Raw genomic sequence first — 13,878 nt, 5'->3', positions numbered from 1 at the left:
AAACTATATATTTTTAAGCAAATGAATAGGTAAGAGTCAATGCAGATATGTTTGCTTAGACTTGGTGCTGGAAAGCAGCAATAACAGTGTTTATGTTCAAATGTATAAATATGTATGATTCTTTGGAGTCGCAACACTTCTGTCTGCAACAAATGCTCCAAGTTAAGTCATAAGGAAGAAGAGAAAATTTAGCAATAGTTGGTAATCCCAAGATGTTGAACATCAAAAACAAATAAGAGACCTTAAAGTATTACAATGGTCACTGGTTTTTCAGTGACCTAATACATTTATTAAAGCTTGGACTGGGCCAGGCGTGGTGGCTCACGCCTGTAATCCCAGCACTTTGGGAGGCCGAGACGGGAGGATCACCAGGTCAGGAGATCGAGGCCATCCTGGCTAACACGGTGAAACCCCGTCTCTACTAAAAATACAAAAAATTAGCCGGGTGCGGTGGCGGGCGCCTGTAGTCCCAGCTACACGGGAGGCTGAGGCAGGAGAATGGCGTGAACCCGGGAGGTGGAGCTTGCAGTGAGCCAAGATCACGCCACTGCACTCCAGCCTGGGCCACAGAGCCAGACTCCGTCTCAAAAAAAAAAAAAAAGCTTAGACTGAATTGAATACACTGGCAAAAATGAAGGTGTTTTAGTATTGTCAGTTATTTGTAAAATTCAGTAGAGAACTAAAACTTTGTTATGATTAGAAGCAGCAAGAAAAGTGTTGAAAGTGGAAGCTAGACTCATGATGGAAGGGAATCAAAGACGTTTTGGATTATAGGCATGGGTTGGCAGATGAGATTGTCCAGGAGGATAACTTGATCCAAGATGCTATTATGTCTCTCCATGGAGATCACAGGCAAAGAGATGTAGAGTGGAATTACAAAAGCAGGAAACTGATGTGAATTGCAAATTATATTTGGAAGATAGTTTAGTGATAATCAGTAGAACACAATAAGCTATTTGTGGTGGCTCCAGCCCACAGCTCTCAGCACTTTGGGAGGTTAAGGCAGGAGGATCACTTGAGTGAGACCAGGAGTTCAAGACGATCCTGGGCAACATAGTGAGACTTTCTCTACAAAATTTTTTTTGAAAAATACCCAGGCATGGTGGTATGTGCCACTTAGGAAGCTGAGGCTGGAGGATCCCTTGAGCCCAAGAGTTCAGGGCTACATCAGCTATGGTGGTGCCACTACATTCCAGCATGGGTAACAGAGCGAGACCTTGTCTCTAAAAAGTTAATTATCAAATAATTTAAAAATAGAATACCATAGAAGCTACCAACATGTGCTTGTTTCTAGAACTCTTTTTCTATTAAAATACTGTACTGAATGTTAACCATTTTTTCAACAAGTTCCTCAGTATTAAAATGAATTAGCTAGAATTGATTTATAGACATTAAAATGAGGCAGCATTGACTTCCAGAGTGCTATGGACAGTCTTTTTTTCCTGAGTTTCTATTTTTTCTCATAAGATAGGAATAATATTGCCTTAAAAGGAAGTTAGAGTGTCCAGAACTGTATTTTATATGATGAGGAAGAAGGAAAGTGCACATGTGCTGAAAAAGCCATTAGGTTTACACAGTAAAAGAACAGGTAGTACAAAGTAAAGGCAATGAAATGGCATATGATTAACCCACTTTGTACCTTAGGGCCAAAGGGTGGTTAGAAGGACTTTTTGCCCGAGAAAGTTTATAATGGAGAAAAGATTTCCAAAGGTGAGCCCTTTCCCTTGAGAGTGTAATGTACTTGAATTGTAAGATCTTAATTCCTCATAACAGCTTGGTGTAAATACTATAAAAAGAAAATTGTTTTCCAAGTCAGCCTGTGACTTCTTTGATACTCGTCTGCAGGTTGATACAAAGCTGGTATAGAGAGTTTAAATCCAGAGGTGAAATGTCAGACCTTGGCATTTGTTTTGATTTTATGGTTTTTAATTCATGTAGTGGGCATCTTGAATAATACTTGCTAGTACAGTGGACATTTTAGGTCATTGGCTACAAATGGTCACCTTTCCTTAAGAAACTAGTCACTGTCTTTTGCATGAAAAAATGTTTGCATCATCTAAGAGCAATAAATAGTGTTGCAGTAATCCCAGCTCCTTCTCTAAAAATAAAAGCTTACACTTAGCCTGGTGCTTATTATGACCAGGCACCATTCTAAATGTTTTACATATATTGTTAATCCTCACAGCAACTTGGTGAGATAGGTACTGTTATTATCCTCATTTTAACAAATGAGAAAGAGTGACGGGTTAAGTAACCATAAATACAATTACTGTAAAGTACTAGTTATGTTAAATAGTTTTTGGGGAGTCTGGAAATCTCCTGCCTCCACTTGGAAGGAATCACCCTCCTTCCTACCTCTCTTTTATTAATAGCTACTGTAGTCTTTAGAGATTAAGATTGCCTTGAAATTAAATCACTTCTACTTCCTTTTTATTTTGTTTTCATTCAAAACTATCCCTGAGACAGACTTCAGGGATTGTTATTACAAGTATAAGTTTATAGAAGCAGCCAGAAATTCAGTAACACACATCAGGGTATAGGTTAGTTCATTATTACAGATAGTCTCTTTCCCTTCATTTCTCTGTTACTCTTTTGCCTACCTTTTATCATTTTGACCAATAATGGACTCAGGTCAAGCACTGGCATATCTAAGTAACTATATTTTTAGGTCATTTGAAAAGGATACAGCGTGAAGTATTCTTTTGTAGTAAGGGCATAAGATCTCTAAAATACTACTTCAGATAATTTTTTACAAGAAGAAGAAAAATCTAAAATGATGATGATAGTATTTTATGGCATAGATTCCTTTGCTTACATGTGTGAAAACGTAACACTCAATTCACCACAGATCTATTCTCACAGAATATGGCAACTTAACCAATATTTTAAAAATATTATTATTAAGGGGAAGTAGATTATCCATATTTGATAGGATTTGGTAAAATTAGCAAGCATGAATATGGGAAGTAGTGACAGAAAAGCATGCAAATTAGAACTCTACCGCATTAGAACAAATCCACTAACAAATTAACTTCTTATATTTGGGAAATAAATGTTTTTACAAATCCCTCAATTCAAGATGATAGATTCCCACTCTTGTGACATTGCTTAGTAAAGTTACAAAAACAATTTATCCTATCTCAGCTTACTATTCCTTACCAAGGATGACACAAATATGAATGTCACATTTGGTTTTTAATTACATTCTTCTTTAAATATTTTCTTTCAGATGATTAGTCATTTACATTAATACTGTAATTTTCATTTAAAGTGGATTTTTCCATTTTTTGGAGCACATCAGGATAGACTTTATCAGAGACCATCATCATAAAATAGCTACCTTAAATTCTTTTTTGTAAGATGACAATTTAGGAGAAGAGTGTCCCCTGACTAGTCAGTCAGGTAAGAGGAAGCTGTTGGGTAGGCAAAAAATACCACATAATTATAAAGAAGACCCAGGTCCCAGAGGCTTAGGTAAGGATATTTTTGTAGCTTTTGCCCACAGCCTTTATCCCAGTGATGGCAAAGTGATCCACAACTTAAGGAATCCCTTACCACAACTAATACACTTAAATCTACCACAGTGCCCCCAAACTAGGCAGTAGGTCCTATGATACCAAAATTATATATTTGAAAGTCCCACTTCCCTCACTCTGCGGATCACTAGTATTATGTGATACCTTGTTGTATGATAAAAAAATACATATAGCAAATTTTAACTGTTAATATAATCTGATTCTAAAAGGAAGTTAGTCGATTTAAAGTCACATAAAATGTTAAGATATGTATGATGTTCATTACAGAATTAATTATTATATTGGAAAATTGTAAATAATACAAATATTTACCAGTAGGGGATAAATTACATTATAGTTTAGCAATAAAATATAATCTTATGTAGGTATTAAAAAGAATGAGATAATATCAGTAGTTATGCCTGTGTGCATGCATGAAAAGATGTCCAAGACATATTGCTTAAGTAAAAAGAAACAAGTTAACTTTATAAACTTAACACAACTTAAAACTATTTAAAACTTAACACAGCTATGGAATTACGAGGAACTTTCACTTAAGTTACATGTGTCTGTGGTGTTTGAATTTTTTAAACATGTATTTTCTTTGAAAGCAGAAAAGAGAAAGTCCTGTTTCTGTGTTATGACCTGTTATCCCTGTCTATTGAATTATGTAAAACATGTAACTAAAAAAGAATACCATATAACATGTACAAAATAATACTTTTTGTGGGTTAGAAAGTAGTGCATATTGAGATGAGGTAAAGGAAGAAATAAAATGAAAGGAGTATTTAGGAGTAGGAATGAGGAGGAAGAAGTTTCGCATTTGAATACCTGAAAAGAAAGGCTGAATGCAGTGGCTCACGCCTGTGATCCCAGCTCTTTGGAAGGCCTTGCGGGTGGATTGCTTGAGATCAGGAGCTCAAGACCAGTCTGGGCAACGTGGGGAAACCCTGACTCCACAAAAAATACAAAAATTAGCCTAGTGTGGTGGTACAAACCTGTAGTTCCAGTTACTTGGGAGGCTGAGGTTGGGGGATCACCTGAGCCCGGGAAGTCGAGACTACAGGGAGCCAGATCACGCCATTGCACTCGAATCTGGGCGACAGTGAGACCCTGTCTCAAAAAATAGAAATAAAAAAGAATACTAAAAGGAGCAAAACTGTGAGTACAGCTTTCATGATGGAAGCAGAATGGAATAAGATTGGAGAGAACTGGAGTGAAATGTGATGGAAGTAAGGTCCAGCTCCACAGCAGCTGATAGAGGGTTCTGAAGATTGTAATCTGTGCTGTAATGGGATTCAAAAACAGAAAAAATGATGCCAACATACCAAATGCAAAAATAACCTTAGTGTCAGTGCTACAGACTTTATAGTAGTGTGCAGTAATAGCAGACATAGTTAAAAAAGGAAATGCCCCTTCCTCTTCCCCAGCCTGTTTTCAGCACAGCAACCAGAGTGATTCTTTTAAAAGTTAAGCCAAATGAAAATTTTCATTGGCATAGTGGCCCAGAATGAGCCCCCTCCTCATGACTTTTTGACCTCATTTTCTTCTACTCTCCCCACCCTGCTCATTCCATTCCAAACACAGTCCTCCTTGCTGTTTCTCAAAACCATCAATCTCTCACCTTAAGGCCTTTCTTTATACTGACTGTCCCTCTGCCTGGAACCGTCTTCTCCCAGATATCCAAATTGCTAACCCTCTTACTCTTTAGAATCTTTGCTCAAATATCATCTTCTCAATGAGGCCTACCTCTGACCATCTATTTAAATTTTCAATCTGCCTTTCTTCCTTTATATTCCTATAGCAATTTCATCTTTTGGTATAGTATCTAATTATTATGCTTATTGCCTATCATCTCTCTCTTTCCTGCTTGCATGAAAGTGTTACGAAGGCAGAATCTCTGTCTTTTTGTACACCAGTGTATCCCATGTGTCTAAAACAGGGCTTGTCACATAATAGATGCTTACCAAATATTTATTGAATGGAACAAATGGATTCAAAAGCATGTAAAGAATGTGGCACTTATAATCTAAAGGAAAGTTGTGTGCTAATGCTATGAGTTTTAACTTCCCTTTAAAGTTTTTGCTTGAAATGTCAGAATCTCAAAACCAACTAGTAGTATTATACATATCTATCACCAGTTTAGGAAACAGTTTCAGAATATAGTTTGGACATTATTGATATTTTAAGCTATTAATTCACATTTTTGAATTTTATTCTGGTATAATGTTATTTGCTTTTAATAGTAAAAAGCACACTTTATGTGTCCCTTAGTTTAAACCTTATATCCTGTTTCTAAGTGGAAACTTAACTTTCTGCCCATCTTCTAGAATTATTCATTTGGTTAACAGAATTGTGTAGGCTGGGCGTGGTGGCTCATGTTTGTAATCCCAGCACTTTGGGAGGCTGAGGTGGGTGAGATGGGTGGATCATTTGAGGTCAGGAGTTCGAGATCAGCCTGGCCAACAGGGTGAAACCCCACCTCTACTAAAAATACAAAAATTAGCCAGGTGTGGTGGCGGGTGCCTGTAGTCCCAGCTACTCCAGCTACTTGGGAGGCTGAGGCAGAGAATCGCTTGAACCCGGGAGGTGGAGGTTGCAGTGAGCTGAAATCACGCCACTGCACTGCAGCCTGGGCGACAGAGTGAGACTCTGTCTTAAAAAAAAAACAAAAAAACAGAATAATTGTGTAAAATTTTTTCGTACCACTATGAACTATTTCTTACATCAACTGTGTCATCTTATAGATGATGATTGGCAGGAAGCACATGAGCGCCTGGCTGAATTGGAAGAAAAGCTACCAGTGGCAGTTAATGAACAAACAGGCAATGGAGAGAGAGATGAAATGGACTTGTTGGGTGACCATGAGGAGAATCTGGCAGAAAGGCTCAGTAAGATGGTGATTGAAAATGAACTAGAAGATCCAGCTATCATGAGGGCAGTGCAGACCAGGCCAGTTTTACAAGTAAGTAAGTTACTCTGATTTGAGAACTATAGCAGACTAAAAATTAAAGTGAAGTATTGAACTTTGCCATTTTATTTTATCTATTGTAATGAGAGATTTACATATGCCAGAGAAAATTGATAATATATTTCCTGATGATAGCAGTTCTAGAGATAAAGTTGGGGAATAATGTATATTCTGGAGCCCCATAATTTCTTACTCTAAAGCAGCTTGAGGCTCTTTTGGAGCCTTGCTCCCCAACAACAGATAAGTCACCCAGAGAGCATACAACATTTCAGACTTTGTGTGTATGTTTTCCTTTTTTGTTAGCCCCAACCAGGAAGCCTGAATTCCAGTATCTGGGATGGATCTGAAGTTCTGAGGCGAATCCGAGGACCACTGCTTGCTCAGGTATTAAATACTTTCTCTTTATGTAAAATTTCTAATATCCAAAAATTTTAAGTGGGTTCCTGTTGTCATCCTTTCCTTACTGAAGGGGTTTATAGGTCTTTCATTTGCTAGAGTTATGTCAACTACTGCATCCAGCACTTAGCTATGCCTTTCTTTAGCCTCCAGGGTAAAGGTTGCAAGGGAGCCATTGGAATTTAAATTTGTTAGTGTATGATTATGATTTGAATCACTTAAAAAGTCATTTCTGAGCCAGGCATGGTGGCTCACGCATGTAATAATCCCATCACTTTGAGAGGCTGATGCGGGTGGATCACTTGAGGTGAGGAGTTCGAGACCAGCCTGGCCAACATGATGAAACCCCATCTCTACTAAAAATACAAAAATTAACCTGGTGTGGTGGTGGGTGCCTATAATCCCAGCTACTCAGGAGGCTGAGGCAGGATAATCCCTTGAACCTGGGAAGTGGAAGTTGTAGTAAGGCAAGATCGCGCCACTGCACTCCAGCCTGGGCAACAGAGTGAGACTCCGTCTCAAAAAAAAAAAAAAAAAAAGTCATTTCTATGCAAAACTATAGGGACAGAGAAGTCATCAGTGTTTACTAGTGGTTGGGCATGGCAGGAGGGGTTAACTGCAAAGGAACAATACAGTGGAATTTGTGGGGAGTGATACAGCTGTTCTTGCTCGCTCTCTTTTTTTTTTTTTTGAGACCAGGTCTTGCTGTGTCAACCAGGCTGAAGTACACTGGTACAGTCATAGCTCTCTGTAACCTTGAACTCCTGGGCTCAAGTGATCCTCCCACCTCGGCCTCTTGAGCAACTGAGACTACAGGCACATACCACCATGCCTGGCTAAGTTTTTTTATTTTTGCACAAATGAAGTCTCACTGTGTTACCCAGGCTAGTCTCAAACTGCTGGCTTCAAGTGATCCTCCCACCTCAGCCTCCCAAAGCGCTGGGATTTCAGGCATGAGCCACTTACTTACCAAACTCAGAGAACCATATACCAAAAAGTAAATTTTACTATATGTGAATTAAAAATAAAGTTTAAAATTTTTGGCATCTGTAGAGATTACTAAAACATATCAAGTTAGTTAATTTCTATCTTATTTTACCACTTCCTCAATTAGGAAATGCCTACAGTGTCTGTATTAGAATATGCCTTGCCTCAGAGGCCCCCCCAGGGTCCAGAAGATGATCGGGACCTTTCTGAACGTGCATTACCAAGGCGGTCAACTTCACCTATCATTGGCAGTCCTCCTGTTAGAGCTGTCCCCATAGGCACCCCACCTAAACAGATGGCTGTACCCAGCTTCACCCAACAGGTACCTCTCATTAACAAGCACACAGCCCAGGATATTGGGAATCTGGGCAAAATTATTTGGAAAATTGGTGATGTTGGGTGGAGGGTGGAAATTTTGGGTAGGCATTAGATTAGAAAGAAAAGTAGCTAGTTAGAGGATAAATTAGTACAAATAAGAGACACATTCCCTGATACCCTTTGCTGCTGCTATTGCTGCTGCCTTTTAATTGGGGGAGAAAAAAGGGTAGTTAGCCACATTTAGCACATATATCCTTTTTAAAGTGTTTTGCTGGCTGCCCAAAACATTGTCAGAGAGATAACTGAAAGCTGGGGGGAGTGGGAACACACAGCATTGTCCACATCCCTTTTTACCTTTAAGATATCCCTGCTTTCCCTAGAGCCTGTGCAGTCCTGTTCCATAGACTTTCCTCCACCTGAAACCAGCAGCTGAAAAGGAAGGCCAATTTGGAAGGTATGGGGGGAGGGTGGTGTTGGTATGGCCTAGTTAGGCTCAACATCCTATGAAATGGTGGAGTCACAATGTATCACAAAAGTGCTGAGCATGGCGGCCATATCACAGGGGCTTCAGAATAGGACTTAGTTAATCCTCCAGCTTTCTTATCATTCCTTCTCCCTCAGTGCTACCAAAATATATCCTCTTGGAGAGAATTTGCAAGTCAGAATATCTGCTGGTATCTCCCTCAGACAGCATGGAAGGGTGGGGATAACTGGAGAATTAGCTAAATCTTCCTCAGTTAATGCTGACACTGTACTTGATTTGTGAGAGAAAGTGGCCCAAGGTTCTGTATTTGAACCTGTAGCCATAGCAATTTGCTTAGAAGTAGGGCTTTGCATTGAGTTCTGTGTCTCTACCAGTACTTGAGGGGAGGGAGTGTTAGGTGGAAGAAAAACTGATTTCATTGAGTGTAGTTGTATATATGTTTGTCCTGATAGATTCTGTGTCCGAAGCCTGTCCATGTTCGGCCCCCAATGCCACCTCGTTATCCTGCTCCCTATGGTGAGAGGATGTCTCCAAACCAGCTCTGCAGTGTCCCGGTATGTCACTTTAAGCCTAACAAAAATGTGCAGTATGTATTTTCTGATCGCTGTTTGTGTGATCATTGCCAGTATTTAGGTTTGCTGACATCTCCTAAATTATACCTATTTTTTATAATCTCCTTACTTAAATTTCTGGATCTAATTGTCTCCAGGTCAGAGGACAGTTGTTTCTTACATCAACTCTTTTCTCATCTTTAAAAATATAAACTGATTGTGATCATCTAGTTCCTACCATTTCAGTCCCACATTCTACTGCCTGCTTTTTCATGTCACATGGTCATGGTGTTTTTGTAATTCCTAGCGTTACTCTTTTTTTATATTCCAGAGCTTGACTCTGTAATTTGGGAGTTATTATGCCCAAGTTTATACTGCATTTCTGCTGAGTTTCCTTATTATTATATTGATGTACCCCCTGTTTTATAGCTTTTTTTTTTTTTTTATCTTAGAACTCTTCCCTCCTGGGTCACCCTTTTCCTCCTAGTGTTCCTCCTGTTCTCAGCCCCCTCCAGAGAGCACAGCTTCTTGGAGGAGCACAGGTAAGCCTGTGATTTACCCTACTCATAAAGAACTCTCCTACTTTCCTGAAGTTCATTAGATGATAGCCCCTTTCTTGCTGTGAATCACTACTCTTATTTTTGCCTTTACTTTTTCAAACAAAGTTATTGATGGAAACAGTATTCACCTTTCTGTAGACAAAAGCAAAGGGACTTGCTAATTGTCTAAATCTAAGATCTTCCTCTTTGTAGCTACAGCCTGGACGGATGTCTCCCAGCCAGTTTGCACGGGTGCCTGGATTTGTTGGTAGTCCACTTGCTGCCATGAATCCCAAGTTGCTACAAGGGCGAGTTGGGCAGATGCTTCCCCCAGCACCAGGCTTCCGTGCCTTCTTTAGTGCTCCACCCTCTGCTACACCACCTCCACAGCAGCACCCTCCTGGCCCAGGACCCCACCTGCAAAACCTAAGGTATACAAAATCAGTGCCACTATTTATCAATTATCAGCCAAGTCCCTTGATTGTAGATGTGTAGTTTTATAAGTCTCTTGATATTTGCTAACTAATACATTTTAAGATGTTATTGGATTCTCAGGTTGACAAACATGGAAATGTTTGACAATCTCCAGGCTTTCTTGTGAATCACATTTTTCTCACATTACCAGAAGGTATGGAATAGAGCGACAGATGCTGAAAAGTCAGCTAATCTTCACACTAGCTAAGTTGTTTGCTTTTATCCTCTGGTTTTATAACAAAAGGGGTTCAAGTTCCTGTTTCGGTGAAGTTGTGTTTTATTACATATCGTATTGTGGCAGTCAGGATTTTCAAGAGACACCCGAGAACCAGTAGAGGAAAGAGAGCAAGAATGTTCATGTGAACGAGTTTTATTTTAAGAAATCAGCTCGGCCGGGCGCGGTGGCTCAAGCCTGTAATCCCAGCACTTTGGGAGGCCGAGACGGGCGGATCACGAGGTCAGGAGTTCAAGACCATCCTGGCTAACACGGTGAAACCCCGTCTCTACTAAAAAATACAAAAAGCTAGCCGGGCGAGGTGGCGGGCGCCTGTAGTCCCAGCTACTCGGGAGACTGAGGCAGGAGAATGGCCTGAACCCGGGAGGCAGAGCTTGCAGTGAGCTGAGATCCGACCACTGCACTCCAGCCAGGGCGACAGAGCGAGACTCCGTCTCAAAAAAAAAAAAAGAGAAAAGAAATCAGCTCATGTGATTGTAGAGACTGACAAGTTCGAAATCCGTAAGACAGACCAGCAGGCAAGAAACAGTTTTTAAAAGCTCAAGTTGCAGTCTTGAGTTTGAAATAAGTATAACAGGTCAGCAGTCAAGACACTCAAGCAGGATTTCTGTGTTCCACTCTTGAGGCAGAATTCCTTCTTCTGGGAAACTTTAGTTTGTTATAAATGTTAATCACATCTTTACAAAATACCCTCACAGCAGCATCTAAGCAGTGTTTGACCAAATAACTGGGTACTAAGGCCTAGTCATATTAACTATCACACATATATCTTTAATGATATTCCCACACAGTTGAAACTGAGTATGTTAAACCTACTTGGAGACTTCTGTTAAACAGTTAAAAGCAAAAAGAAAAAGAATTATACTGCTTTACTCCTAATTCATTCAGATTTCATGATCACCCTTTTAGAACTTGGTCTTTGTGGAAGATATGTAAAAATATGACTATCTTTTGCTTCTAAAAGGTCTCCTTAGAATAGACTGTTTTTTTTTTTATTTTTTTGAGACAGAGTCTCACTCTGTCTCCCAGGCTGGAGTGCAGTGACCCACACGATCTCGGCTCACTGCAAACTCTGCCTCCTAGGCTCAAGCGATTCTACTGCCTCAGCCTTCCAAGTAGCCGGGACTGCAGGTGCCTGCTACCACACTCAGCTAATTTTTGTATTTTTAATAAAGACAGGGTTTCACCATGTTGCCCAGGCTGATCTCAAGCTCCGGACCTCAAGTGTTCCACCCACCTTGGCCTCCCAGAGTGCTGGGATTACACACTGCACCCAGCCCGAATAGACTTTTATAGTCCCTTAAGTTAACCTGTATGAAGTTATCCTGTACTGACAACATTCTTTAAAATTTCAAATCATCAGGTTGACCAAACTGAGAACCTCTGTTCCGTTTTTCTTAGATCTCAGGCCCCAATGTTTAGACCAGACACAACTCACCTTCATCCACAGCACCGTCGACTCTTGTATCAGAGACAGCAACAGAATAGAAAGTAAGTACTCATCCAACTCCTTTATGGCTTCTTAATTCAGCTTTTAATTTTGACAGTGTAACAACATGCTATTTAGTTGGTTTTTTTTTTTGTAAGTTTACTTCATATCCATAAGCCTGGATGTATTATCAACATGTAAATATGAAAAGCATAATATTGAGTAAAGAAGCAAGGAACGGAATTACATGTACCATTTATGTAAAACTAAAAGGCACACAGAATAATACTGTGTAATATTTAAACACAGACACACAAGTAATAAACGTACAAAAACATTTCAGGGAGGATTTAGTGGTTCCTCTACGAAGGAAGAGAAGCTGGAAACTGGGTCTAGAGGGGTACAACAGGGCCTCTGTCAGTGTAACACTGTGTTATTTTAATATTACTTTAAAATATTTGAAGCAAATTCAACCAAATACATTTTTTTCTATTAGGTCTAGGTGATGGGTAAATGGATATTTATTATAGTATTTGCTGGGCTTTTTCTCTGCATTTGAAATATTTCGTGATTTCTAATGAGTTTAAAATATTTATGTAGACTTGAGAGCTAAATCGCCTGTGTCAAAATCCCTTAGTCCACCACTAGATGTATGGCTTTGGACAAGTTACTTGCTCTCTCTTGGCGTCGGTTTGTTGTCTTAAGTGGGGAAGAGAAAACTACCTACCTCACAGAGTTATTCTAGAGCTTATACAAAAGTCCATAGGTGAATATGCTTAGCATATGGAAAGGTACTCAGGTCTTAGTTTTATTTCTTGATTATTTATTACATAGCTCTTTCCTCTTAAATTCTATTAAGACTTAGTTCTTTTTCACTCCCCTTTTAAGAAAAGCAAGGGAAATCTTTAAAAAAAAAAAAAAAACTGGCCTGGTTTATTCCTCTGTGTTAAAAAGCGTAATTAATTTGCCCACTTGGAGTGAATGTGGCGTATGTTTTTCAGTCAGCATCGGAATCTCAATGGTGCAGGAGATAGAGGAAGTCACCGGAGCAGTCATCAAGATCATCTCCGAAAGGATCCATATGCCAATCTCATGTTGCAGCGGGAAAAGGATTGGGTCTCCAAAATCCAGATGATGCAACTGCAAAGCACTGATCCCTACCTGGATGATTTTTATTACCAGGTAAATACTCTGTGCTAGTTTTGAGGATAATAGTTTGGTCCCCTACACTGGTAAGGGTATTCATTTAAATATTGGTACAATTAAATATTTGTAAAATTTTCTTTTGAGATACTTAGCCTCTTGCACTATTCACTATCAGTACATTTCTAGAACTGAACTTGTGTTACTGTCACTGGCATAAATTATTTGATGGTAAACAACAGTCGTGTTCTGTGCTTGTGTTACAACTGAAATCATCTTCTCATGGTAGAATTACTTTGAAAAACTGGAGAAACTGTCAGCTGCTGAAGAAATACAAGGTGATGGCCCTAAGAAGGAGCGCACCAAGCTTATCACCCCTCAGGTGGCCAAACTGGAGCACGCCTATAAGCCAGGTAAGGTCCTCATAAGAAAAATACCCATAATAAAAGAAATTTGAGAAGCTGCTGATTAAATATAGACAAGTGTATATGTGGAAGGATATGTAAAGACATTTCAAAGTGATTTTAAAGTACTATTGTCCTTAATAAATGCAAAACTCAGCCTTTATTCAAGCCTGGACTGAACACTTTGACATGTGCCTTTTCAGGTCCTTTTCTACTTGAGATTTCATGATTTTTAAAATGTATTCTAATTTGCAGTACCCCTAAAATAAGGGGGAAATACTTTAGATTTTTATCGTGATAATTATTGTAACAAAAAAAGAAAGGATAGATTTTGGTAAGGGATTGCTTTAAATAATACATTGACTTTTTTTTTTTTTTTCTGAGAAAGAGCCTTACTCTGTTGCCCAGGCTGGAGTGCATTGGTGCCATCTC

The 13,878-nt window shown here is 39.3% G+C and overlaps 1 protein-coding gene across 1 annotated transcript in view; it reads left to right on the top strand.

Moving 5' to 3' along the window:
* PATL1 (protein associated with topoisomerase II homolog 1 (yeast)) overlaps window positions 1-13,878 on the top strand; it is a 38,648-nt gene that overhangs the window by 9,610 nt on the left and 15,160 nt on the right. Inside the window, exons 3-11 of the mRNA XM_011963501.1 lie at window positions 6,263-6,480; window positions 6,790-6,870; window positions 7,997-8,191; window positions 9,124-9,225; window positions 9,675-9,764; window positions 9,975-10,192; window positions 11,872-11,961; window positions 12,901-13,081; window positions 13,332-13,455. Coding sequence (XP_011818891.1) covers window positions 6,361-6,480; window positions 6,790-6,870; window positions 7,997-8,191; window positions 9,124-9,225; window positions 9,675-9,764; window positions 9,975-10,192; window positions 11,872-11,961; window positions 12,901-13,081; window positions 13,332-13,455 — 1,201 coding nt within the window. The 5' untranslated portion in view covers window positions 6,263-6,360. The remainder of the gene's footprint in view (window positions 1-6,262; window positions 6,481-6,789; window positions 6,871-7,996; window positions 8,192-9,123; window positions 9,226-9,674; window positions 9,765-9,974; window positions 10,193-11,871; window positions 11,962-12,900; window positions 13,082-13,331; window positions 13,456-13,878) is intronic.

The sequence above is a fragment of the Colobus angolensis genome, unplaced genomic scaffold (assembly GCF_000951035.1).
Source record: "Colobus angolensis palliatus isolate OR3802 unplaced genomic scaffold, Cang.pa_1.0 Scaffold61, whole genome shotgun sequence".
NCBI classification, from domain to species: domain Eukaryota; kingdom Metazoa; phylum Chordata; class Mammalia; order Primates; family Cercopithecidae; genus Colobus; species Colobus angolensis.
The sequence above is the reverse complement of the archived record's forward strand: the minus strand, read 5'-3'. Positions and strand labels throughout refer to the sequence as shown.